Source organism: Danio rerio, chromosome 16, assembly GCF_052040795.2.
Source record: "Danio rerio strain M-AB ecotype USA chromosome 16, GRCz13ab, whole genome shotgun sequence".
NCBI lineage: Eukaryota > Metazoa > Chordata > Actinopteri > Cypriniformes > Danionidae > Danio > Danio rerio.
The window spans coordinates 14,997,792-15,025,610 of record NC_141036.1 but is presented as its reverse complement, the minus strand read 5'-3'; the positions used below and the strand labels follow the sequence as shown (position 1 = coordinate 15,025,610).

General features: G+C 36.3%; 1 protein-coding gene across 2 annotated transcripts in view; it reads left to right on the top strand.

Annotated features, from left to right (window-relative positions):
* itga10 (integrin, alpha 10) overlaps window positions 1-27,819 on the top strand; it is a 94,452-nt gene that overhangs the window by 36,877 nt on the left and 29,756 nt on the right. For both annotated transcript variants that reach the window (XM_087286750.1, XM_087286749.1), the window contains exons 6-9: window positions 2,496-2,610; window positions 2,702-2,829; window positions 6,990-7,138; window positions 21,665-21,815. In XM_087286750.1, coding sequence (XP_087142876.1) covers window positions 2,496-2,610; window positions 2,702-2,829; window positions 6,990-7,138; window positions 21,665-21,815 — 543 coding nt within the window. The remainder of the gene's footprint in view (window positions 1-2,495; window positions 2,611-2,701; window positions 2,830-6,989; window positions 7,139-21,664; window positions 21,816-27,819) is intronic.

Below are 27,819 nucleotides of genomic sequence, written 5' to 3'. Positions count from 1 at the left end.
TCCACACTGACTTCTTTTTCTTACTATGTCAATGGCCACTGGTTTCACACATACTTTAAAGTGCCCTGTTTTGTGTGCAGTGAAAAAACAAAGTCATAAAGTTTTGAAACCACAAAATTTAAACTTCTGTGTGAACTATTGTTTTAACTACTGGAAATGAGTCAGTGGTTCAAGAGAACCACATCAAATTTTGAATGAATCGTTCATTGAAAAATCTTGATTCATTCAAAAAAATGGACACTACTATTTACCTTAACAATGTGCCAAGAAGGGTTAGGTTGGAATGCAAGATTTATATTGAATAACACTACTTCTTTCACAAAACTGCCACAAAATACTTGAAATATTGTCTTATGGAAAAACTTCTTATGGAAAAAGTTCTGATTTGGATAGAAACAAAAGAAAATCAAAGAATTGGATTGGGTTCAGATGATTTTAGTTTCCTTCTTTGTGTGATGTATTCACAAAAAGATAATGACTGGTTGGATGGATGGATAAGTGAGTGATAGACAAAAACAAGCTAAAACCTCACCTGACCCAAAGCCGAGCAAACCAGCCAGTTTTCCTCATAATATATTCATGGTTTCAGCCTCTAAAATTCTTTTACTCGCACACACACTCTCTCTTCCACACACACAAGGCTTTTTTGTGTTGGGCAAAAGCAGTGAACCAGATCAGTCCAGTTCTGGAGCCGCTCCGCTGTGGCTTTGGTGGAATTGCTGGGTGGCTTTCGCCAGTAGTCAGACTTTTTTACGAGAACGAGTGAATGCTTTGCCGTTGCGTTCATACAAAAATATGTTTTTGTGTGTGTGTTTGTGTGACAGGGGGTTAAACAGAGAGCAAGTGAGCGCAGCTTCTGGGATGGAGTCACACATAGTTCACCATGATGAATGCCAACTAAAACTATCAGTCCCAGCATGGACATAATGAACCCCACATTGAGGATTCAGATATCACCAAGCAAAGCGTTTAATTGAATGTACCTGTTTGAAGATTTGCAAGTCTGTGTTTGTTCCGCTGGTCAGTGCTATAACAGGATAGGAATGTGACTCAAGCCCTTTGTAATGACAGGCCGTGGAAAAGCCATAGCACCTCTCACCCTCATCGCCACTTCAGTTCTGTCTCTCTCACTCATTCTCTCCTTTTTCCTTTCCCTTTCTCTATCCTTCCATCCCTCTGTTTCAGGCCTTCATAATAACAGGGTGGGGAATCGCAGAACATTTACCCCCCTTCAGTCTAACCACTCCTTCCAAAGCCGTCTTTTTTTTGTCTCGTTCTCCCTCTTTCAACTTTTGGCATGTTTTCTTTTTCTCCATTCTTTCCCTCACCAATCCTCACAATGGTTTTTCAGGCAAATAAAATCGTACGCTTTGAAGACATACTATTTTTATGTGTTTTCTTACCCCTCTCCCCCATTCACCCCAAGTACGTTTAAATTGCTTCATTGCAGGAGCAGCCGCCAACTCTGTTAAAGCTTTTATGACAATAACCAGAAATTATCAAAAGTTCTTGATTCATATTTACTTTCCCTCTCTTTTCATAATTATCGTATACCAATTTTGGTGATTATTTCCCGAAGGAGAGAAAAAATAATTACATTTCATCTGCTTATCAGATGATAATCCAGAGAAAAAGACCCCAAAAATCCAGTCATGAATAAACAATGTTTCAAAATAGATCTCAACAATACCTGAACTTTTATTTATGCAGTTTCAGCATAAACAAGCATCAAATTATTCATGAAATATGAAAAAAAAAAAATCTTTCATAAAACAAAATGTCAAAAGTTAAATACCAGACTTAACATTTACACACAGAATTTAAACATGCAGTGCTAACAAAATCCATGATTTTTTTGTGGAACTATCAGGCGTATGTTAAAAGTAAATGCTGCTCAAAATAAGTTAGCAATGTTTATAGATGATATAAAGGTACTAAATCAGTCACAGGGACAATACCTTTAAAAAAAGGATGTGTCATTTACATACAAATACGTTCACTTTAGGTAATTATTGTTAAAGCATCCCTATTGTGCTTTTTAAATTGATACATTCCATGCAATATGTAATGTAGCTGCTTATGAATAGAGTTTTGAAAAAAAAATTAAATGTACTTTGACCCAGCCACAAATATATAATATACTTTGTATTGTTGACAACATCGTTTTTATTCATGTATTTTTTGACGATTCAAACACATATTTTAGAGCATATGCACTTTCTCAAAGTCTAACCACTAAACTTGTGCAAAGAATCTAATACTGTTCACTTTGCACTTTATTGTTAATGCAATTTCCTATTTAATTTTGGACACACGTGGTAAGTGGTTGACCAATCACAACAAAGCAATCTTACCAGTCAGAACAGACTCACAGAAAGGTACAATTTAAAAATAAGAAATCTCTGAGAAACGATGTGTGGTAGAATTTGGATAATAATTAAGTGAGTAAATTGTTTTTAATCTTGGATGTAAACTTTTTTCTACATGTCATCTAGGCATGCGCTCCTCTGTGGTCCCAGGAATGTGGAACATCTCTGTTTAGCACAGGAATCTGTGCATCTGTCACCAGTGACATGGAGCCCAATGACGTCATTGCACCAACGGCACAGAGTATGATAAACATCCTAAAAACCTCTGACCTGTTTCTTTTAAGCAAAAAAGGACATTTAACTAAACATTTGTTGGTGTATTTTTTCTACAGGATGCACCACATACATGGACATAGTGATTGTTTTAGATGGCTCTAATAGCATCTACCCCTGGTATGAGGTGCAGAACTTCCTCAGCAACATACTCAGCAAGTTCCACATTAGCCCTGAGCAAATGCAGGTATCATAGTGCTTATTAATGATGCATTTTCTGTTTTTAACCATTTATTATGTGCACTGAAAAAATTAATCAAAGATGGTTCCTTCGATTTACTAAATAAAAAAATATATAAAGTTAAGTGGCTATAAACAGTTTATTTGGGCTGAATTTAAACAAACTAATTAAGTTAAACATTACTAAATTTAAATTGTTTAACTTCAACACATATACATTTTTTTGCAACAATTTTGCAGACATTTTTTCAGTATGGATTAAAAATATGTAAGAACTTCGTTCAGATTTGTCGGATAAAATGTTTTTATGGTTCTAAATGAAGGTTATTTTATGCACTTGCAAGTTAGCTTTAAGATTTTTGATTGAGTTACAATTTGACATGATGTGTCATATGGCTGGAAGATATGGCAAAAGTTTACATCACAATGTATTTCTTAATTTCGGTTGATATTATAGAATTCCGATATCGATATGGACAATATTAAATAGAAAGTAAAAAACTGGCAAGAACACACACAATAGATGTCTGTACCTACAAATGTCTAAAAACTGAATTTGCAAAGTCTTAATACCTCCAGGCTTTTATAACATTTTATTTTTAAAAAAGTACAAAAAAATTAATGTTCACCTTTTATTTGTATTTAGCCTTTACAAACAGATGAATATATTCATAGTTTTGTTGCTTTTCATCTTGAATGTCCTTTAGGGTTCTATCTGTTTATTTATATTCATGTATGTAATTACCTAATTTAATTAAAAGGTTAACATAAAATAGTTCTTATAAAATTTAGATAATATTTTGTATAACACATATTTATTGTTTAAGAGATTGAATATCTCTATTAATGTAACTATCTGTGCTAGCTTCATTGTCTTCTCTTCTGACACCACTGGTTTGGTGAGGCAAAAGGTTGGCCTAAACTTTTTTGATGCCTCATCTTTTGACTCTCAGTATGTTCTATCAGGTGGAACAGATTTGACGTGTTCCCGCTGCTAGTCGGCACCACTCTCCTGCACATTTTGCAGAGCACGCAAAATATAAATTTATCGGAACTTAAAAAGCCGAACCACTTCCACACCACTGCATTAGTCTTTCCTTTCTCATCAACTAATTCGTCTGCTTTCTTACTTGTTCTTACCTGCTTGTTTATTCACATCTGTATTCAGGGCTCTCATTTTGTTGCAAAAATTTTCTGCGAAGAAGCCAACTGCTGCTATATATATATATATATATATATATATATATGTGTGTGTGCAAATTTATATGGAAATACCGGAAATGAGTTTCAAAATCATATCACTGTTATTGAAAAAAATCTATCGCAACATATATTGATATTGAATTTTTGTCCAGCCCTAATGTGTCATGAATATTTATTTGAAAAATACATGGCCACAAAATGGGCAAATATCAGGAATTTACAAAAGTGTTGGTATAGAAAGCATTTAAGGTCATGTACAATTCTTATTTATTTATTTATTTATTTGTTATTGGTGTCCGTGGGAATCAAACCCACAAACTTGGCATTGCAAAAACTGTTATACTAGTTGAGTTAAACAAATAGCTACTTTTTTTGTAGTTACCTTTTGTTGTTGTTTACATATTACAGTATGTAAGTTAGAAATTGTTTGTGTTAGCAATCTGTAAAACTTGAATATCTATAATAATAAGATGTATGTGTAACAGCAACTGGAAAGGTCATGTAATTTTATTGGTCTGAGAACGCTGTTCAAACTGCATGATTGTAGGTAACAGAGACCTGGCTGAGGTTTTGACAGACATGTAGACCTGCTTTTTAACCTTAAATCCTGTCATCAGCAGCTCTAACTTCCATCTAGCTTTGATGCATTGAGCTGGTATGAGCGACTGTGAGTAACAAAACCACAGTCAAGAACTCAGTCCGACCAGAAACAGCACTGGCAGATGGCGAAAATAAATCACATTATTAATGCGAATAGACAGAACTTGTGGTTTCTAGAGGAGAAGGACAAAGAGGGACAGAGTTTGAAATGTATAAATGTAAGGTAGATGAAATGTGTTAGACCAGAAAGTGAGAGAGAATTTGGACTAATGGATGCATGGATAGACAGATGGACTGAATGAGAGATGGATAAATGAATGTGTGTTTCTGTGTGTGTTTTATTTAAGCTATTTAAGGCGTTAGGCAGACTGGGGGCAACATGAGGTAAAAGGAAATTCCTTTGGTTTGTGGAGCAATTCTTGCTCCGGCAGTTTTGGGCCTTCATGTTGGTGGGCAGAGCGCATAGTGGAGATGCCAATCTCATCTCGTTTTAGAGTTATCAACAACATACAAATTGCTACTTCTGTGTGTTATACGGAAATTACCTTAAACCTCTGCAAGACCAGTGTTTTTCTTTCTTCTTTTTTTTTTCTTTTAATGTCATGGACCCCCAAATATGGTGATTATCTGTTCCTAAAATATAAAGGCAGATATATACACTACTCTGCAAAAGTAACAGGGTTAGTATGAATACAGTCTATGCACTGTATAGTTACCATAGAAAAGCTTTAAATCTGTCAGGTTAATAGTATTTAACTTTTCTGTTAATAATGCTATTCATGCTAACATGCTAACAACATGCTAAGAACATTCTAGCAGCATGTTAATTCATGCCAGTTGTGTGTTAAGACATTATACACTGTTGTCATTACTAAAGATATTAAGTCAATTTATCTTGACATTACTTGAAATACCAAATTTTGGCTTCAAAACTTTAACAGGTGTGTTTAACTTACTCATTAGGCAGCAAAAAACTTTTAATTAATATTTTAAGTTCTCTGAACTTAACATTTTATGTTCTTTAAATGATTCAGCATGTCTCTATTTAAAATGATTGGTTGCGCTTGAACTTCTACCCTGACAATCGTGCTGATTGGTCGTTATTTGTTATATGACACAAGGTGGTCATTTTGTTTGTGATGCTGATTTTTGCTGAAGAGCAGCAGGACGGAGGCATGTCTGAACTGATTCGACGAAAAAGAAAAGTTAAATTAGTAAGAAGATATTTAAATACATGCAGGGGCAACAAGGTAGCGCTGTGGGTAGTGAAGTTGCCTCATAGCAAGAAGGTCACTGGTTTGACTCCTGGCTGGGTCAGTCGGCATTTATGTGTAGAGTTTGCATGTTCTTTGTGTTGATGTGGGTATCTTCCAGGTGCTTTGGTTTCCCCCACAGTCCAAAGATATGTGCTATAGGTGAATTGGGTTAGCTAAATTGTCCTTGGTGTATGTCTGTATGTCTTGGTCCTCCAGGTTGAGGGTTGAGTGTTAGGCTAAGGACCCACCTCGTAAAAATTAGATGTTACGAAACACCAACATGGTGTGACTAAATATCAACTTCAATATAAACGGCCCTAGGAGTAAGCAAGTAAAGAATATAAACGCTGCAAAATGTGGACGTTTGGTCTATTAGCCATTTTAGGTTATCTGTACTTAAACACTGAAGTTATCTGTAATTAAACATATAAGTTAAGTCAACGAAGAGACCATATTTGGTCAGCTCAGTCGATTTCCCATTACTAAAAAGAACTGAGGGCATCACTTACCCTAAATCATTTGTGTAGTCTCAACTTATTAGGGTTCACACTGTATAAGTATGCTAAATCTTTAATCTTTCCTCTAAATTGAATCTTATAGTTTACAAAGCTTTGAATATTCAGACAAGGCCTTCTTAATCTAGATCTAGTATTATTTGACAAAAAATATTATGAAACAAAACATAAGATTCTTTGGTGGAGGCTCTGTCTGTAGCTTGAATCGGAAGCTTTTAGATCCAGCTATGACTGCCAAGGATGAAGGCAGGGGCGGAGCTTACCCCCCTGGACAGGGCCAACCTGGTGGTGGTGAGGAAGATGGTTGGTGAACGTCTGCGTCATTATCTGAAACCAAACGAATGAAATAAATGGACAGCTTAAATATTCCTTGTGTCTTGTGGCTATTGGTTGGAAATGATTGTGAGGTGACATTAGGTCTTCCTAATAGAACTAGTGCTAAAAGCTACATTGCTGTTTAAAACTACAGTGCCAAACAAAACGACAAAAAAGATCAGGCAAACAGATGGCATTGATTGAGACAATATTATGAAAGTCATAAAATTAAAACTTGTATTAAAACTTGTAAACTGTTTGTGACTATGGGTGTGTAGGTTGGTGTCCTGCAGTATGGGGAGATTTCGGTCCATGAGTGGTCTCTCAGGGACTATCAGACAACAGCAGATGTGGTTGAAGCCGCCAAGAACATCAGCCGCCAGGAGGGACGAGAGACCCGGACAGCCTACGCCATCCAAATGGCCTGGTATGGTGACCCATTGCTCACTCATTCAAAACAAATGTTGCACAGCCTTTTTGAAAGGTATCTCTTAATCCACCTTCTGCCCTTTCCATGATCCCACACCTCACCCAGAGATAATGTAAAGTGTAGCATAGTTGAGTCTGTCTGGTCAATAGTGCCTTTGTTTTTATGTTGATGCTTTCAAAGGTGCCTCCTCAGATCTGTAATTCAATTCCTTCCCCAGAGGCTCGCTTTGCACGAGCATAGATTTGTTTAAAGAGACTCAAGATATTCGCTGCTTTCTGGGTCCCAAGCACACTCTTTCCTTTTCTGTAATGTCTGCTTCTGTTTTTCTTTTTTTATTGGTTTCCCAATAACGAATCCCTCCAACACACACACACACATTCATACACATGCCAGAGACTAACCATAGCTGGCACTTGCCGACCACAATAGCAAAGGCTCACAAAATGAAACTTGTCTCATATTTTCAGGGACTGCTGTAGAGAAACTTTCTGCTGTCTAGAAATGAGATTTAAACAATACAGCCTAATTAAAGTCAAGCGGTGCTTTTAATTAGGATCATGTGATGGATGTGAGATAAAAAAAGGGGGGGGGGGGGAGATATGATGTGAAAGCCATATGAGCAATGCATTACCATGTTAAAATTGTAAAAGTTCAGAATCAGTTCCTGAATCTATAACAAAAAACATTTGGCCGTTTCTTAAGGGCGATCTACTATGCAAAAATCACTTTGATAAAAGGGTTAAACTCAGTTGTGTAGCGAGTCAGTCAATCAATTCTGGTTTTATAATTATACTTCAAAAAAAATCCGTTTGTACATGTTATCAGAGGGGAAAAGACCCCATCCATTATTGACAATCTGTCCTTCATTATCATAGGCAGCCCAGAGTTAAGCAGCCATCTGTAATTAGAGTTTTGAATCTGCCACTATGCTGACACACAGGTGTTTACAGCTCAACCCTCTTTTAAAAGCACAATCACATTTGAATTTAAAGAGAAAATCACCAAAATTTTGTTCAAAGCCAAGAGTTTTAAAACTGTATTTGTGGGATGTATTTTCAGCTTAAGCTCACATACACACTTTTGGAACATCGGAGAATTAGTTTATTTCTTGTTAAAAGGGGCATAATAGGTCCCCTTTAAAATGCATTATAAAGCGATTCGGTGTCCTAGTTTTCTCATTTAACATCGCCATCAACCACTGCAGTACAATTACAATACTCAAGAACGCAAGTACAGAGGATGCATAAAAGAACCTGGATGTGTCCTGGATAAATTAAATGCTGGCCTGAGCACTTGATGTCCCAGGAATCAATGGCTCTCATTAACTAGTAATTGAGTATTTATTTATTTATTTATTTATTTATTTATTTATTCATTTTTATACACACATTTGAACTTCTTACGCACATCAGCTCTTTCTTAAACTCATTCTTCTATTAATGCATTTGGGATTTTCTAAATGAACATTCGCATGCACAAGGATAGTCATTTGTATAATACATGTCCAAACCAGACAATTATGGCACTGAAACAAAGGATGAACAAATCTGTTTTATTTACATTGTACAAAGTATCTTTAATGACAAGGATTTTGTATATTATATATGTGTTCTGCCGGTTTTCCAAGTTCGGTTTTCCAAGGTAAACTGGCAAGACCAGCCTCTGCAAAAATGCAAGACTTTTTTCTTTATTCTTGAAATTGAGAAACAGCTAATTAGAGCACTTTCGGCCTGTAAATTCTGATTACTTCTCTTTTTTTGACCGAATAGTCTATTTTAGAACAAATAAAACATTTTTGTGTCTTAAAAATATATATAAATAAATATTTAGTATGAAACAGTGCAGCTTGTTTGTCTGATTTGGCTCTTTTGGCATAAAACTTTTAGTGGATAAACAACATCTAATATAACTACTATCATCACATCAGAAACCCAGACCTAGAAAAACCAGTGTAGACAAATTTCAGAACAAATGATTCTTACAAACTGATTCCTTTAGTAAACAGTAAATACATAGAAAAGTATGATCAGTGTAGTTTGATTCAGGAGCAAATGACTCTTATGAATTAATTGATTTAGTAAATTGAAAACAGTACATGTAAGTAGTGTTGACTGATTCCAGAATAGTCCCAACCACCAATTTGTATTATAGTAAATCAAAAACATATAGTACAGTTTGATTCTTTAGAGAATGACTCATGTGAACTAATTTTTGTTAGTGAATCAAAAACATACAGCACAAACAATGTAGTCTGATTCATGACAGAGCTTATGACTTATGACATCATACAATGTATATAAAAAGAAAAACAAACTGTTCAAGAATCAAGTCTGAAACACTCCTTCGCTGTCTTCTCCACAAAAGTTTGGTAGGTTTCATGGACTTTTTTGCTTGATCTTCCAGGGCTTTCACTGTTTGGAGGGATTGTTTTTATGTTTGCGGTGTGTGTCTTTGTTTCTACACTATTAAAGGCTCATTTAAGACATTCCACTCTGCGACAGACACACTCTCTCACGGAAGATGAAGTGATAGCAGTAGTTGTGTGAGGTGAGGAAGGTTGTCATAACATTCAGGTTTGCTGATGCAGAGAGAAGAGAGCTGGTTCAGCAGAGCCGCAGGTGTGGTCAGCAACCAGTAGACTTAGCTTTCGTCCATGCAGCTGTTCAAACACACATGTACATATCCACACACACACACACACACACCAACACGAACGTGAGAGAATTTAAATATTGTAATTAATTCAAACACACAGTAAAATGAAAGAGTGTGAGTTAAAAGCCACATAAAACCAGATGTAGCACTCAATAAAAAAGCAGCAGCCTTTAAATAACACCAATTAACAGGCTTATTTGCTCAAATCACTTTCCCTGCTCTTTCTTTCTTTCTTTCTTTCTTTCTTTCTTTTTTCTTTCTTTCTTTCTTTCTTTCTTTCTTCCTTTCTTTCTTTCTTTCTTTCTCTCGTTCTTTTTTCCCCTTCATGGGAACTACAATGCAGGCAACCAATCACTCTGAAGGGTAAGAAAACGGGCCAATAAATGAAAAATCATTGGTGGAGCTCAGCTGTCAGCGATTAGCCATTAGTGGGATACACCAGCTGGCGGCTAAAGAGTGAGCATTTGAATTTTGCTTCCGAGCCCCTCAAGAGACTGAAGAATCCTTCTGCCGACCTGAAATCTGACAAAATAAAAGCAGTATCACTTACAAGTGTGGAAGAAGACGCGACACTGGCGGTCAATCTAGGCTTTCGCTGGTGTACTCAAAGAGCAGTTTCCACTAAAAGAGCAGAAATCCCTAAGTGAGCAGCAGCGCGTCTTTTTCAAGATGTCGTTCTGACTGTGCGTTTCTGGATGCAATGGTTTCCTCACCCCGGAGACAGTTTTTGCCCTCACTGCAAGGGCTTGCTCTTCATGGGCTTGCTCTGATGAAGATCCAAATCTCCTGCCACTATCTGGGGTTGTCAGCAAGGTCTCAGATTTGGATTCAGACATGTTGGCCATGTTATCCCAGGCTGCTTCGGTCGTAGGACTGGAGATGGCTTGTTCCCATGCATTGCGGCTGGACCGCTTAGATGGTGTTACGTGGGGGCTAAGAAGAGGGCGAGACCCTCCATGCCCCCCATCCCTTTATTCCCGAAGGTACACAGTGAGCTCACGCAGGCATAGAGAGCTCCTTTTTCTGCCTGTCCTCGTGCGCTCCTGCTGTCAGCATCTGAGTCTCTTACAGCCAGAGTCTACACAGCTGAGGGCCAGGCTGCATCCGCTCTGCACGCTATTTCACCTATGATGTATAAGCTCTGCACGGCAACCGATTATAATCTCATGACCACCAAATCCACGGCTCGTGCACTGGGCAAGGCGATGGCCACACTAGTGGTCCAGGAGCAACACCTCTAGCTAAACCTGGCAGATATGAGAGACGTTGACAAAGCTCACTTTCTTGTTTGGCGACACCGACGAGGACCTTACCCAGAAGTTCTCGTGGTGAAGGAGCAGTTCAATGCAATGAGTGAGGTTATCTATCAGCGGGCTCGGAAATCTGCTCTCCTCGCTGCCCCATCCACCTTGGCTGCTTCTCGCCACAGGCATACACTTGCAGCTCCAAGATCTACTCTACTTCCGCTGTCCACTCCACTGACTAAGTGGCAATGCTGAGCCCCCTGCAGAACTATGATGCCCAGGGCACCGTTAAGTCTGGTAAAAGGGCCGCAAAGCGTCCTTGAGAAGGGCCATCCGGAGAAGAGGGGATTCATTTCTCTCACTCCAGCTTCATCTTGGGATCCAGGGAAGAGCAAACTTTGCCCCATGAAGATCTCTTATCTCAGGATGGAGCTGGGGTTGATCGTCATGGTTGTGTGGCTCTCAGAGGAGTGCATTAGGCTGGTGCTTTCCTGTCTGAGCTCGCTCAACAGTAATTCAGTGGTCCCACTGAAAATGTCCATATTTGTTTTTTGTTCTTTTGTTTTTCTTTTTTCTTTCTATCTTTTTTTATTTCTTTTTTCTTTCCTTTGTTCTTTCATTCTTTCTTTTTGTTGTTCTTTCATTTTTTCTTTCTTTCTTTCTTTCTTTCTTTCTTTCTTTCTTTTTAAGTTCTTTCATTTTATTCTTTCTTTCTTATGTTCTTTCTTTTGTTCTTGGTTTTCTTGCTTTCTTGCTTTATTTCTTTTGTTCTTTGTTTTTATTTATTTATTTTGTTTTTTGTTATTTCTTTTGTTCTTTTTTGTTTTTTCTTTTGCTCTTTCCTTGTTCCTTCTTTCTTTCTTTTGTTTGTTTTTTGTTCTTTCTTTCTTTCTTTCTTTCTTTCTTTCTTTCTTTCTTTCTTGTTCTGTTGGTTTCTTGATTATGTTTATTAGAGTCTCCTAAGTATTATAGTCTACTAACCATTATGAACAGAATATAATTTTGTTTTTAATTTATTTAGAGGTATTAAACCTTTTTCTTACTAGTACACTGTAAAAGTGATTAGTTACTTTGAAAAAAGTCAGTAAACTCATTGATTTAACTTTTTTAATTATGCACATAATTTGTTCACTTAATTACAAGGCAACAGGGTTACCCACTTTAGTAAAATCAATTAATCATTAACTAAATCACTTTTTAAAAAGTGTTAGCACACTTCTTATTCACAAGTACTTGTGCTTGCTATGGAATTCTGTAAGTCTTGAATCTTGAAATCCCATTCTAAGACATCTGTGTAACAAGTGATGTTTCTTTGTCACATGCAAAAACGTTTTCAAGATTTCTTTTCCTCAAAACATCTTGTATATAATCATCTCCATGCAACAAACATTTTTCATCTGCCATTAAAACCTGCCCTCTGGTCCTTTTACGGACCACATCAAAACCTTTGCTCTTTTTTAGAATACCACCAGTTCTGTTTAAGATAGTATTTTCAAAAATATTTTTTTGGCTCCTCTTTCTTTTCACTTTTCTCCCCTCATCTTGTCTCCACTCCTCTATTTTCCTCACATCTCCCCCACTCACTTTGTCTTTTCCCTTCTTCTCTCATCTCCATTTATTTATTTTCCTTATCTCCTGTTCAGTCCTCTCTTTTTGTGTGCCCTCATTCTTTCCTCCTCTCCTCAGCTCTCATATCCTCTCTTCTTCTCTGCTCTCAACTCCTTTTCTCTTCTCTTCTTGTCTCATCTCCTCTCATTTAGTCTTGTGTAAGACTCCACAAACCGGTCCAACGATAGAATCCAGTGACACAGTTGAAGGAGTTCTGCATGTATGTCTTTTTGGGCGCTTCTGGAAAGAGTTATTTTAAATATTTACACATAGTTTTATCTGACTCCAACAATAGTATCTGGATGCAGCCTTTATGATGCAAGCTGAGATTGCATCGCTCAGAGAGGGGTAGGGTTAGGGGTGAGGAGAGTTAGGTGAGCGCATTAAAAAGCATTGGATGCAGCTCAGATAGCATCTGCACCGAGTCTGCAGCCAGACCCCTCTTGACTTCAAATTTTACAATTTATGTTTTTAGCTGATCATGTTAACAGATATTTTCGTGGGTCCTATATTTTTAATTGTATGTTCATGAGGGACCAGACGCCACTTAGTGTTTCATGCCCCCGGTATTGCATTTTTTCTCACAGACATTATCTCGACACTCTGAAGTTAGTCACAGGATGTAGGGTTAACTGATACTCAAATAGTTACAGTATTTCCATACAACTTGCTAATATCAGTGATTAAATGATTAAAAGATCTTTAATGGTATTGCAGACTCCACTTAATCTACTGGATACAATGAATTCCAGATTTAATCAAAAAGGTTATCAATTATTTTTGGAGGCAGGTAAAAGCAATTACTTAAAATAAATAAAAAAATTAATACAAAAAACACAACTGATCAGCATAACATATAAACACAAGAACAAATACAAAATTATTTCACAAAGTCAGCTCACCTGGCAATAGAAGAGACACGCAGAGGTTGTGCGGGAAGTCTGGCTACAGAATCCTTCCTAAGGGGTTTGGCAAATCTCTTTAAAGGGTCACGAAACACCAAAACGCATTTTTTGAGCTATTGACAGTCGTATATGTGTCCCACACTGCTAAAAACACTATTAGGACACCTATATTTCACTAAAAAGTGTAAATTGGTTGTTTTTGCGTTATTTCAAGCAAATTCGTACTTCCTGTTTGAAACGAATTTTTGAAGCTGCGTCACGGTCATGACATAATAGCGTGTATTCCAGCGTGCAGACTGGGCGTCTGTGCCAGAGTGTGCCTTATTACGTCTTACAGTGTGATGCATTAATGCATGAGTAAGCCTTGGTTCAAACCAATCAGCGCGCTCTATTGTGCAACTTCATTAATATTCATTAGTGTCACCGTCTTTACACCACAGAGACGCCACGTTGTGTTGGCAAAACAAGCGTGAAGTGTTGCTTTTAAATTTTGCTGCAGTTAAGTTTCGTTTTCATTTTCTCTCTGTGAGAGCTCAGACTCACGTGTGGATTAACAGTGTACGCGACGCGCGACAACAATAACTTACGTGTCTAAGGAGGATTATTGTTTACCTGAGAGCTGTTCTCATCTGCAAACGCTGAGATCCGGATTCCGGATGTAGTCTTCTCTTCAGACGCGGCTCTAGTTGCTGGTGATTGTCCTGTCTCTACAGATTTGGTAAGTGAGCGACCACTGCTCTTTGTTTATTCAGTTTGTTCGTATCGAATTAAGTTAACTATAGCACTGAGGGCAAACATGTTAGCACCGCATTTTGTGACCGGAATAACACACGCGGCTTTCTGACGTTACCTGCCGTGTGCGTCTAAGTTTCCGGGAAATGCGGAGTTTTTTTTCTGTCATTCGCCGTGCGGTATCAAACATTGCATGAAAAATACACGCTTAGAGCAGATCCTCGAATCAAATATCGCGTTTGTCGCGAGGGACATGAATGAATTCCCTGAATGAAAGAGCCAAACTGCAGTTAAAGTCCACCAGTTAATAATTTGGCAAATAATTCCACTACAGATGTCCATGTAGGTTAAACACCATCTCTTTCTCCTGTGTGTGTATTTTGACTGAAACTCGCGCGTGCCCAAATAGACACTCCCACACCATCCCACTTTAGTTCCTCCGACACTCCCCCCTAAACAGAGCTGGACACCCCCACTTTTCTGACTTTTTCCAAAGTGGAGGTGTGAAAACACCCTGCTGAAACGAGGGGGTTTCATGGCCCTTTAAATAGCCATAAACATCTTGAAAACAGTCATAAATATTTAGCACCCAAATATTTGTCTCTGTTTTCAGAGTTGACTTAACTAAAAAGAGTTGCTTATTAGTTTGGATTGAAACAAAGTTTATCAGAAGATCTTTGTTCAGGGTTTCCTCCATTAGATGAAAAGACACTTTGCCAGTTTACCAGTCACACCTTAATGATTATACTTAGGCCCAATCCCAATTTTATTTTTGTACCCCTACCCCTTCCCCCTTCCCTTGGCCCTTGAAACAGTGTGAATGGGAAGGGCTTCAAAGTTTACTCCTAATGCCTAGTTCAGACTGCGTGATTTTATCCCCGATTTTGGCTTGCCGACAGGTTTTGAGAAATCGCCGACAAATGCCTGAAATCACAGGCAAATCGCTGCTCGTGCACGTGAGTGACAATTACACAGTATGAACTTACAAAGACGCGATCTGAGAGAATCGCTGATGAGTCGCCGATGCCTGTGAGATATTTGGCATGCTAAATATCTAAAATGCTAAATATCTGGAGCTGTCGGCGATTCAAATCATGCCGTGTGAATTGAGTTTTGACTGAAAATAACATCAGCGATCGCCTACAGCCAATGAGAGAGCAGCTTTCACTTGTGTGTGTGGGTGTGTGTATACCTGCTGCAGGCCAGCGGGAGGCTGGGGGAGAAGTTAAAAGCGCTCTTTTTCGGTTTATTTGGACCCACGAAATGGAGGAAAACTAGGGGAGGTTTGACAGGACTCAGGAGCAACTGTTTAAGTTTGCTGTTTAATACAGAAAGAAATTAGTTTATTATCAACGTTGAGGAGAAATGGCTAATTCCCACAAGCTCTTGCTTCATATGAGATCAGACGATCGTGACTGCTGTAGTTATTTCAGTTGTACTATTTTTTGGTATTTATCTTCAAAAAATCACTGAAGACATACATCATGCTATAAGATCGTAACTGTACTGTACATTTACACTGTAGCCATATTTATCTATGTAAACACAAACACTTTAACATTATAGCAGACACTGTGAAAAGCTCATTCTCAGCCACTAGACTTTTCTGACTGGGTATTCGAGTGTCATCGAGTAACAGAATGTTGTGGGACTGCTATACAGAAGTTATTATTAAGGATTATAGATAGCGAAATTGAACAGTTTTGATTTTAGCCTTTTTTTTTTAAAGCATGAAGGCAAAACACAAACGTGGTTTAAGAAATACTAAATTGTGGATCTCCTTACTTCCGGGTGCAGTTGTAGATGGTTTATTCTAGAAAATATTCTTACCTTCTGGTTTCAAGTGTGGTCCTGAAAAATCTCTGTTTCAAAAAATCTCTGTTTCTGTTTCTTTTCCCCTAAGCCCTACATCTTCAAGCTTATGAGATTTGGGACACCCCTACCCCTTTTCGTGAACGTGCAAAACAAGGGGTAGGGGGAAGGGCTATGGGGTTGAATTGGGATTGCGCCTTACTTTGCAAAATCAGAAAGGTATAGGTCTAAGTACATCAGGGAGGAGAGTGAGATTGGTGTTCTGGACACTTTCTTGCATCCTCTTCTCCAAATTTGTTTTATTGCAGCACACATTTAAGTAAAGCCTTTACAACCTCACACTTGTATAATCTTTCCTTTTCATATTTCTTCTCAAACGTCTGTGTTCTCCATTCTTCTTCATTCCTCTCTTCTTTTCTTATTCATCTAGTATTCTTCTCCCGTCTGTCTTCTCTTCATGTCCTCTCATCTCCTCCTGCTTCCTCCTCTTGTCTCATTACATATTGTTTTTTTTTCTCATCTGGTCTCAATTTGTCTTATCTAATCCTGGATGAGATCCTCTCGTTTCCTTCTGCTTTCTCCTTGTCACATATTGTTTTTTTTTCTCATCACATCTCACCTTGTTTCCTCCTGCTTTTTCGTTTCATTTCATGTCCTAATGTTTCCTCCTGCTTTCTCCTTTCCTATCATCACATAATATTTTTTTTTCATCACATTTCATCTACACTGTTAGACCTTACCGGGCTTTTTTACAGTAGAATACTGGCTACACTGTTGCCTGTTAGTCACTGTAATAGTGTAAAAACTGAACCATTACAGTTACTAACTGGCAACAGTGTGCAGTGGCTGCAGTGAAACTCAGCTTATCACACCTACACACACACACACACACACACACACACACACACACACACACACACACACACACACACACACACACACACACACACACACACACACACACACACACACACACACACACACTTTTCTAAACATAATAAATTTAATAACTAATTTCTAATATCTGATTTATTTTATCTTTGCCATGATGGCAGTAAATAATATTTCACTAGATATTTTTAACACACTTCTATACAGCTCAAAGTGACATTTAAAGATTTAAATAGGTTAATTAGGTTAACTAGGCAGGTTTGGGTAATTAGACAAGTTATTGTATAACGATGGTTTGTTCTGTAAACTATCTAAAAAAAATTACCTTAAAGAGGCTAAAAAATTTGACCTTAAAATGGTTCATAAAAACTTAAAAACTGCTTTTATTTTAGCCTAAATAAAACAAATTAAAAATATATATTATCAGACATACTGTGAAAACTTCCTTGCTGTGTTAAACATCATTTGGGAAATTTTTAAATAAGAAAAAAAAATGCAAAGGGGGCTAATAATTCTGACTTCAACTGTTTATATACATGCTGTGGAAATGTGTGTCAATGCCTAAATCATTGTTTTCTGCCTTAATATAAATGCACTTCTCTATAAATAGCAGCAAAAATCATCCGAGTAGATGGGGCAGTAATGGTTAAACAGTAATTTACCATTTATTTTCACAGTTACTACCTGTAATGAGTACATAAAGTAAACTACTGTAATTTTTTCTTTGCACTGCACAATTTCATACAAATCCTACTCCTTTTACCGTAAAATACTGTTTCCTTTTATTACAGCAAAACACTGGCTATTTTACAGTTATTTACTGCATAATCTACAGAAAGGGTTAACAGTGAATTTTCCTCCTGCTTTCTTCTCTCCTCAAATCTCATCTCATCTCTATCTGTATTTTTATTTCTCATCACATTTTTTCCTCTACTCTCATCACATATTGTTTTCTCTCCTTTTCTCCTTTTTCCTATCTTCTGATATCAACAGCCTTCCCAGTACTGACTGTCTATACACCAGATGAACTGCTCTCTAACTACAACAATAATCTTCATAACCTCCTAAATAATTATGCTCCACTAAAAACCAGGACTGTTTCATTTACTCTGTCTGCACATTGGTTCACTCCTGCTCTTAGACAATTAAAATCAAAAGGACGTCAGCTTGAAAGACTCTACAGGAAAACCAATCTCACTGTACACAAGGACATGTATGCAAGTCACATTCATTACTATAAAGACCGTATTTCTGCACCTAAATCTACATACTATTCCAGTTTAATCAGTTGAAATGAAGGTGATTCTAAAGCCCTCTTTTCCTTCTTCACTAACATTACAAAACCCTCCATCTCACTTCCTCCAAACCTATATACTGTGGATTTCTGTAACAACTTAGCTTCATTTTTCTCTTCAAACATTGAACACATTTATCAGCAAATTCTGTCCACTTCTGTTTTGAATCCATCTAACCAAGTCATATTCCCCCCTTCTCATTCATTCTCAGAATGTGAATTACCCTTCAGTTACCCTCAGTAACTGAAATATGTAGTCTTATTCTTAAGTCCAAACCATCTACCTGCAGGTTAGACCCCCTACCTACTACACTGCAAAAAATGCTTTTCTTACTTCTCTCTTCTCTCTATTCTTGCTTGGTCTTCTCATTACATGTTGTTTTTCCTCTTCTCTTCTCTTCTCTTCTCTTCTCTTCTCTTCTCTTCTCTTCTCTTCTCTTCTCTTCTCTTCTCTTCTCTTCTCTTCTCTTCTCTTCTCTCCTTTTACTGGATGCAATTAGGCGGAAGGCTGCTGGTTGTTTTTAAACTCTGCACTCCTGCGGGTAGCCACACAGTTATATTTAGCTAGAGTTTGGACGACCGCCTGAAAAGCACTAAGTTAACTAACGCTGGCTGTGCCACGAAACTTACATCTTGAAAAATGGTCACTCTCGCACAAACAGCACAGAAACCTGTTGCATAACGGCTGCTTCACACGCAAACATTATTAGGGTCACTTTGTGTTTGTGTGAATTCTAATAAGAAAAGTATATTGAAGTATCTTGAAAATATTCTAATTTATTTATAAGATTTTATTTTGTAAAAGGATGGAGAGGGGTTGGGTGGTTATAAGGACCACTTTTGCATATTAAGGGGTGCTGTACATGACTTAAAGTTAAAACTTAAACTCCCTCTGAAATCTGAATAAAATGCTTAGGTGTTAGTATTAAAATGCTAGTCTTGAGGTTATTAAAGCCTTAAGATTTTAGTATTCAAAGCTTGCAGTTTTTCACTTCCCAGCACTTCCCATTAATATTTGGTTAGATTTGAGTTGTGACGTCAAGTTACCAAAATTCAATGTCTAGCCTACGTCTAAGGACAATGTTATTTTGACGTCCAATTATTATTTTTTCATTGATAGTTGGTTGATTTTAGGTTGTGTTGGAAATTGACCAAAATCTAACCTTTAGCCAACATCTTAAACCAATGTTATATTGACATCAAATACTGACATTTATTTTTTCAGGTATGGCAATCCAATGTCTGATAGATGTCATAGTGGTATTGTCCAAACAACACCAAGCTTTAATATCATTAGATATTGATATTTGGTTGATTTTAGGTTGGATGTTGGACATTGACATCGGCCTGATGTTTTGACTTCAATCCCATTTTCATTTCCAAACAAAATGCCACATCCCCAAAACATTGGGGTACAACGTCAATCTGACGTCATGTTGACGTTCTGTGCCTGCTGGGTTAAACCAAAATGGATTGACGCATCACCTCATACTTCCCATAAAATTTTGTGACCATTCAAATGCTTTCTAATATCTGATGCACCCTGCTCCCTTCGAGACGCAAAAGCTGCAGTTGAAATCAGTCACTTACTCACTTGCAAACAAACATTTATACTGTAGGTGGGCCTAAACAGTTACAAATGTTATATAATACTAAACAGTAGCCAAAACAGGGTTAATCTGACCTCCTGCATGTTTAATACTCATAGAAATGACTCAGCAGTCTCAGGGTTGCTAATATGGCTGTCACGAGTCTAATGAGATTTAGCAAATCTGTCAAATAAAAAATCTCTATAGTCCTTATTTTTCACGTACGAGGGGGCATTAAATTTATGTGGCTCGAGACTTCCAGTCTTATTCACTTCTACTGATTTTTATAGGTTAAAAACAGCTCGTTATGCAGCTTGAGGTTGAAAACTGATATTTTCTTAATATATCAATATACTTTTTATGTGTAGTCATGAACACACTTGTTTGTATGGAAGTAGTATGATCAGAAGTTCTGAAATAATTGCAAAACATAAGCACAATTCCACATCACAGAATAAGGTTGATATGGCTCTTTTTTTAAATGGGGAGGTGGCTACTTTATATCACCCCATTTTAGTTGAAATTATGTCATAATTACACACAAATCTGCACATTTTAAGGCACACTGTTAAAAGAAATCCATAAAATTTACAGAAAAGTATCGACAACTGTGGTTGCCAAAATTTTTCAGTAAAAAAAAAAAAAGTTTTATAAAACTGTATAGTAAGTATACATAAAATAACTGTTCAATAACTGAAGTGAAAATATTTGGCTTAACTGAACATACTTCAACCCCCCAATCCCCCCCCCCCACCCTTAATTATTCGCCCCCTGTTTATTTTTTCCCCCAATTTTGTTTTTTCAACACATTTCTAAACATTATAGTTTGTTCTGTAGACAATCGAAAAAAAAAAATAGCTTAAAGGGGCTAATAATTTTGTCCCTAAAATGGTTTTTAAAAAAATTTAAAACTGCTTTTATTCTAGCCGATACAAAACAAATAAAGCTTTCTCCAGAAGAAAAAATATTATCAGACAATCTGTGAAGATTTCCTTGGTCTGTTTAACATCGTTTAGAAAATATTCAAAAAAGAAAAAAAAATTCAAAGGGGGGCTAATAATTCTGGCTTCAACTGTATATATATATATATATATATATATATATATATATATATATATATATATATATATAGATAGATAGATAGATAGATAGATAGATAGATCGATAGATCGATAGATCGATAGATAGATAGATAGATATATGTATATATATATATGTATGTATGTATGTATATATATATATATATATATATATATATATATATATATATATATATATATATATATATATATATATATATATTGACTAGACACTTCTATACAGCTTAAAGTGACATTTAAAGACTTACCTAGGTTAATTGAGTTAACTAGGGAGGTTAGGGTAATTAGGCCAGTTATTGTAATTATATATTGTTCTGTAGACTATTAAAAAAATATATAGCTTAAAGGGTCTAATAATATTGACCTTAAAGTGGTTTTTAAAAATTTAAAAATTGCTTTTATTCTAGCTGAAATAAAACAAATATCAATTATTTATTTATTTATTATATAAATTTATTATATAAATTAAATATTTTATATTATCAGATGTACTGTAAAAATTTACCTTGCTCTGTTAAATCTTTTGGGAAATATTTAAAAAAGAAAAAAGAATTCAAAGGGGGTCTAATAATTCTGGCTTCAACTGCATATGTAATAAATAATACATATTGCTTTAATGTCTCTTTAACTTCTTTGTCGCTGACTTTATTAACTTTTTCTTTTGTTTTTGTCTTTTTCCTCATTCACGTTTAGCACGGAGGCCTTCAGTCCTGACAGAGGAGCGAGGGAAGGGGCCACTAAAGTAATGATAGTGGTGACTGATGGAGAGTCCCATGATGGCGAAGACCTTCCCGAGGCCCTGATTGAATGTGAGAAGCGTAACATCACCAGATATGCCATCGCTGTGAGTACAAATATACATTCCTACCATAATTAATCCTGACCCCTTATGCAGGCTGGAAAAACCTACAACCCCACCTAAGAAAACCAGCGAGCAGCAGAGTGTATGTCTGAATATCAGATCTCCACTTAAACTGACCATAATTGGCACTGCTCTATTTTCAGTGTCTCTGCTCAGCTCCACCCGGCTCTCTCGCTTTCTGTCTGTGTCTGAATGATAAAACTGGCTTCCCTCGTTCTTTAAACAATCATAACCACATTATTGCTGTTCAGAAATAGACTTAAACGGGGTTCCTCACCACCAGAGGAATGAACCACACCCTGAAGCCTCTCGACACTGTCACCATACCCCTGTGAGTGGGTCAGTGGGGGTGGATACACTCCTCCACTGCCACCCTAAACCACAACAGAACAAGAAACAGACTAAGTGACGCTTTTTTGATGACTTACTCATTCAGCTGATGGATTTTTTATTTTATTTTTTATTTACTTTATTTATTTATACAGGGACAATGTACAACATGGCATGTTGTGCCAGAGTTAGCTATAAAGTTAATTTACATCTGTAGTCCCTGGGCAGGAAGTAACAAATTTAACACTTATAACAAATACAATATACACTTACAGTACAATAAATACAATACATCATTGTCAATAAAATGAAATCAAATCAGTGGCTGCATATTTGATTTTGTTTTAGCCAGATTTTAAGAACAGTTTTAAAATTATTAAAAGTGCTGCTCTCTCTGATATACACTGGTATTTTATTCCATCTTTCTGCTGCTTTAACTGAAAAAACTGATTGTCCAAAAGCAGTTCTCTTAAGTTTAACTGAACAATCACCTCTAACAGATGACCTAGTCTGTCTTATATCGTCCTTGCCGACAATCACACATTGTTTGAGGGGTGGTGGTGCAAGACCATGAAATATTTAAACATTAAACACACATCAGCATAAAATAAGAAACTGTCAAATGTTAGTAATTTTTGTTGTGCAATACAGTTGCAATGATGATAGCTCCTTGGCTTTTTAGCTAAAATTTTAACAGTTTGTTTATATATAACATACAATGGTTTTAATGTTGTAATGTTCGTATGCGACCAGCTTGTAGCACAATAAGATAAATGAGGTAAAATCATTGTATTCATAAAAAGTTTAGCAGCAGCCATAGGTAACTGATGCCTAATGTTTCTATAGATCCTCAGGCTTGCTCTAGCACTTTTGGAAACCTTCTTAATGTGTTTTTTAAAATTTAAATTGGAGTCAATAATTATACCTAAATATTTAAAATGATCAACAATATTTATTACTTCTCCATTAACTAAAATATCTGAGCAATGCTCCTCATTTTTCTTAATTGAAAAAAACATTCCCACAGTTTTACTTACATTGAGGGTAAGACATGAACGATATAACCAATCTGAAACCTTTTTGAGTGCAGCAGTTAGTTATTTAAAACATATATACAAGTATTAGACTCAATTGGGACATGTCCACTCAATTTATTTATACTAGGTTTACGCATAACTTTGGTTAAAACATTCATTCAAAATTTTGTTTTACTGTCAGATTTATTAAAGAATATATTATCAGCATAGCAGTCTGATATATCTTTAGCTAATCAGATTCAAAACAATACATAGAATATATGTTATATAATAATTATAATCACTATATATAACCAGTGAATGTTTTTTTAAACTTGCAAACTTTTTTTCTGTACATTGACTGTAAGTGTGATTTTAAATAAGGTGTAGTATATTTGATTAATAATAATAGTACCTTGACTGTCTTCGTTACAAAATCACATTGACTTCAAGTCCATTCAGGATTAATTAACTATCTACTAATGTAGATGGTTATTTTAAATGTTGAACTTGAAAGCAGTCTTTGGAAACACAGAAATTGCACACTGAAACAGTCTGTCAGTGGAGTTTAAACTACTTGACAGATATTGGTTTCTTTCATCTGACTGTTCATGATTACAGTCATATCTTGTAATACTTGAAGGCAAATCTGAGATTTTGCCAAAAGGAGGAAAGTTGATAGTTTGGACTGAATCATGGAGGATTCATGGAGAGCTCTTGCATTTTTTAATTGCGGTATTTGTAAGAAGACCATGGTAACCAGAACTAACCACAGGTAAAAACTTAGCATTATTGTGATTGTATGTGGCTATAGTTTTTAAATAAGCTATGACACTGGAATATTTTATTTATTTATAAATAAAATAAATAAATATATTAAATAAAAATTTATACATATATATATATATATATATATATATATATATATATATATATATATATATATATATATATATATATATATATATATATATATATATATATATATATATATATATATATATATACTAAGGGTGTAACGATACGCGTATTCGTATTGAACCGTTCGGTATGAGACTTTCGGTCCAGTACGCATTACGAACCGAACGATTCTATTCAGACCTATATCTAAAAAGATAAAAGGGAATACGTACAAAATATAATATTTTCATTGCAACAACGCTCAACATGACATTTCAAATGACGTGGCAGACAACATGCTGCCTTCCCCGCTGTCATGTTAAACAGTAGACCATAGCTTTTGAACTCAGAATATCACTTTATTAAAGCATGCACTCATTATCAATCGTGCTAGCTTCTGTGTCAGCCTGGCTGCTCGTGCTGGCTCCGCGCCAGTTGCCCCAGCAACCCTGGATCCCCGGAAGCTTTGGGAGACTCCTGGATGGCCGCAAATAAATGATAATCTTCTGGAAATCGCGCATTTCCCCCCCGGTCCTTAAATACGTTGCACACCCCTGTCCACCGCATCCCTCCCAGCTCTTCAGGTATGTTGGGCACAACTCACCCCCGTCGCTCAGGTACATAGCACACACACTCCCCCCACCGCTCTTCAGATACGTCGCGCACCATCACCGCTACCAAGAGAGTGGTGTCATAAGCCCATTTCAGTCAGATAATTCCTGCTTTCAGATCCACTAAAATGGCAAAAAGACCGTCAAATCAAGCAGATCTGTGTTGTCTGAGGAAAAGGTGGACTCTCATCTTTCTGAAAATAAAGAAATACTTTAAAATACTTTAGGTTGAAACTGAGTTCCATATAAAATTTTGAGTATAAGGAAGGATTTGTTTTATTTGCTGCTAAGCAGAAACCCCAGAGGTATAGCTCTATCACGATTTGAAGTAAAAGAAAAAAGACAGGATCATATTATTATGATGTTAGTTTTAATACATTAAAAAATTTAAATCAGAGAAATACTCTGGCTATTTTCTTTTTTTGCTGTATCGAAAACATACCGAACCGTGACACCACTGTATCGTATCGAACCGAACCATGATTTTTGTGAACCGTTACACTCGTAATATATATATATATATATATATATATATATATATATATATATATATATATATATATATATATATATATATATATATATATATATATATATATATATATATATATATAGGTAAACCTATAACCTATATCATTAGCTGCGTTTCCACTATCGCGCCTAAAGCGCGATAGCTCTGTTTGGAGCCAGCAGCCAGCCTTTTTCAGCCCGCCGAATACCTGGGGCCAAAGAGGGCCAGCCGGGGCTTCGGGGCGGAGTGAAAGGAGAGGCGGGCACAGTTTTCCGATCGCACACGAAAACATGCACCAAACACATAAACAAATAAATAAAAAAAAATAATAATAAAAAAATTAAAAAAAAAAAAATAAATAAATAAATAAATAGGGGAAATAAAACATCTGGAACAAATTATAGGCTACGGTCTTTTTGCGTATGATCGCCCTTATGTTTCTCTTTTAAATGTAAGGTTGTTGCATAAAATAACAAAGTAGTTTTAATTTATAAGTGTCTTTTCTTTGCTGCATCCTCCTTGATGTTTCAATAATGCATAATAATCTTTACACCATATTAAAGACACAGCAGAGAGTAAAGGTTGTCGAGAGTTTTTGTCAAGTTTAAAAGGTGTGTTTGTGCGCATTTAGATGCCTGTATGTGTGTGTGAGACCAAGGTAAAGCGCGCTCCCTTAGCTCTGTAGATGCCGCGAGCGGCTTTTTCTTTTATTTTTTATTGTTTTTATTTATTTTGGAGATAATACACTGTATAAATACAACAGAAAGACACTCAACTTTACACATTTCGTGTCCACTTTTGTAGGCTCAAAACAATAGTGTCATATCTAGATAAAATAGCCTGAGCTAAATTGAAATAATTTAAAGAACTACAAATATCGGATATAATAAAATCACATTAAATAAATAAACCAATATAAAACTAACAAAAGCTAGCTATAACAATTAGGTACTATATCAAACTGTTTTAAAGCCATTAAACTTTCATTTTTCAAAAGCCTCTCTGAAAAAAAAGATTTTAGATATTTTCTAAAAACAATAAACACCGGAGAATGTTTTAAACATTATTTATAAAGTATTAAGATACGATGATATTAATCAAATCATGCAAACAGCATTTTCGGGGTGAGTGAAAGCAGAAACTAGGCGACCTTTTTTTCTGTCTGCTGCTGCGCAGCACTTTACAGACGCATCAGGGAACACTGCAAGTTTAAAAAGTGTTCTGTGTCCTCAAATAAGTGTGTATGTTTTTATATGACGTGGTAAAATTAAAAAAGGAAATTTTAAATACATAAAGAGCTTTATTAGTGCAAAGTGCATAGGGTCAGAGTGTATGCAACTGTGCAAAGGCTATGCTGGACCTACCACATGTGTTTGAGAAGTATAGATTGGCCTTTTTCTTATTTAGATTTAGGCTGTCACATCTTACTTTTTCCGTTCAAGTGAATCTATAACACCTCTATAATATTCAGGTCTGGACTCTGTGAAGGTCATTTTATGACTGTCTGTGTTTCATTGTCATTGATTTCTCTTTTTGAAAATCAATACTGCCAATAAGTTACTTTCTATAAAGAATGGCATAACAGATTTAAATTTCTGTGCTTTTTACTAGTCACGATTCCATCAGTTCAGACAATATTGCCAACACCAATGGCAGAAATACAGCCCCAAGCTACGACAGAGCCTCAACCACCTTTTACTGAGGGCTGCAAGCACTCATTCGTAGATATCTCTCTGACTGTGTATTTCAAGTCTTAAAATAGTAGACCAAAAACCAACTCTAACCTAAATTTTCTGGTTGTTTTTAAATAAAAAAGCATGAGAAGTAATTATATGTGGTCATTATACCATCACTAAATCAACAAATATAATGGTGGCCTGAAACATTTGCACAGTACTGCATATACAAAATATACTGTTTAGTATGCTTTTTAACATTGTCCATCTGGCAGTGCAGATAGTTGGGCCGTTTTCTTTCTTTTTTTTTTTTTTTTTTTTTAATGCTGACATTGACATTGCACAATCAAAAAGACCAGTACAATTTTGAACACTACCTCAGCAAATGTAAATAAACATTAACCTCTTGGATATACAGTGCTGCTAAATCACATGAAGTCTGCAAGTGATTTACTTTTCAATTTAAACTGTCTCTCACTACTGCTCTGTGTGATTTGACATTTCTACTGTACTCCCCTTGTTGGAACGGAGTACAGCATGTAAACCTGCTCCTGAATGAGCCTATGTTTTCCTCTCTTATACAAACAGTGCCAGAATGGTGTCCGGATTTGCAGAGTCATCTGGGTAATATGTCTCTCTGCGTCTCCTCAAGGGAACGGTGGAATATAATTATGACAGCTGGTTTTAATGCCCCGCCAGCCAAAGCATGGCTTTCATGTTTTGATGTGTTTTATGTTCTCCCTCTCCCTTTTCTCGTTCTCTTCCTCCTGCACAGAACTAGTGAGCGGATGGAAAAGTAAAGCACTCGCGGGAGAGAAGAGAAACAACCTCAGATGAATTTCTGTATTGGTCAGGATATGTTTTAGACATTACAGGATAGAGATGCTGGGAATGTGAACATAATAGGTGGGGAAGTGGGTGGGAGTTCAGAATACTACATAC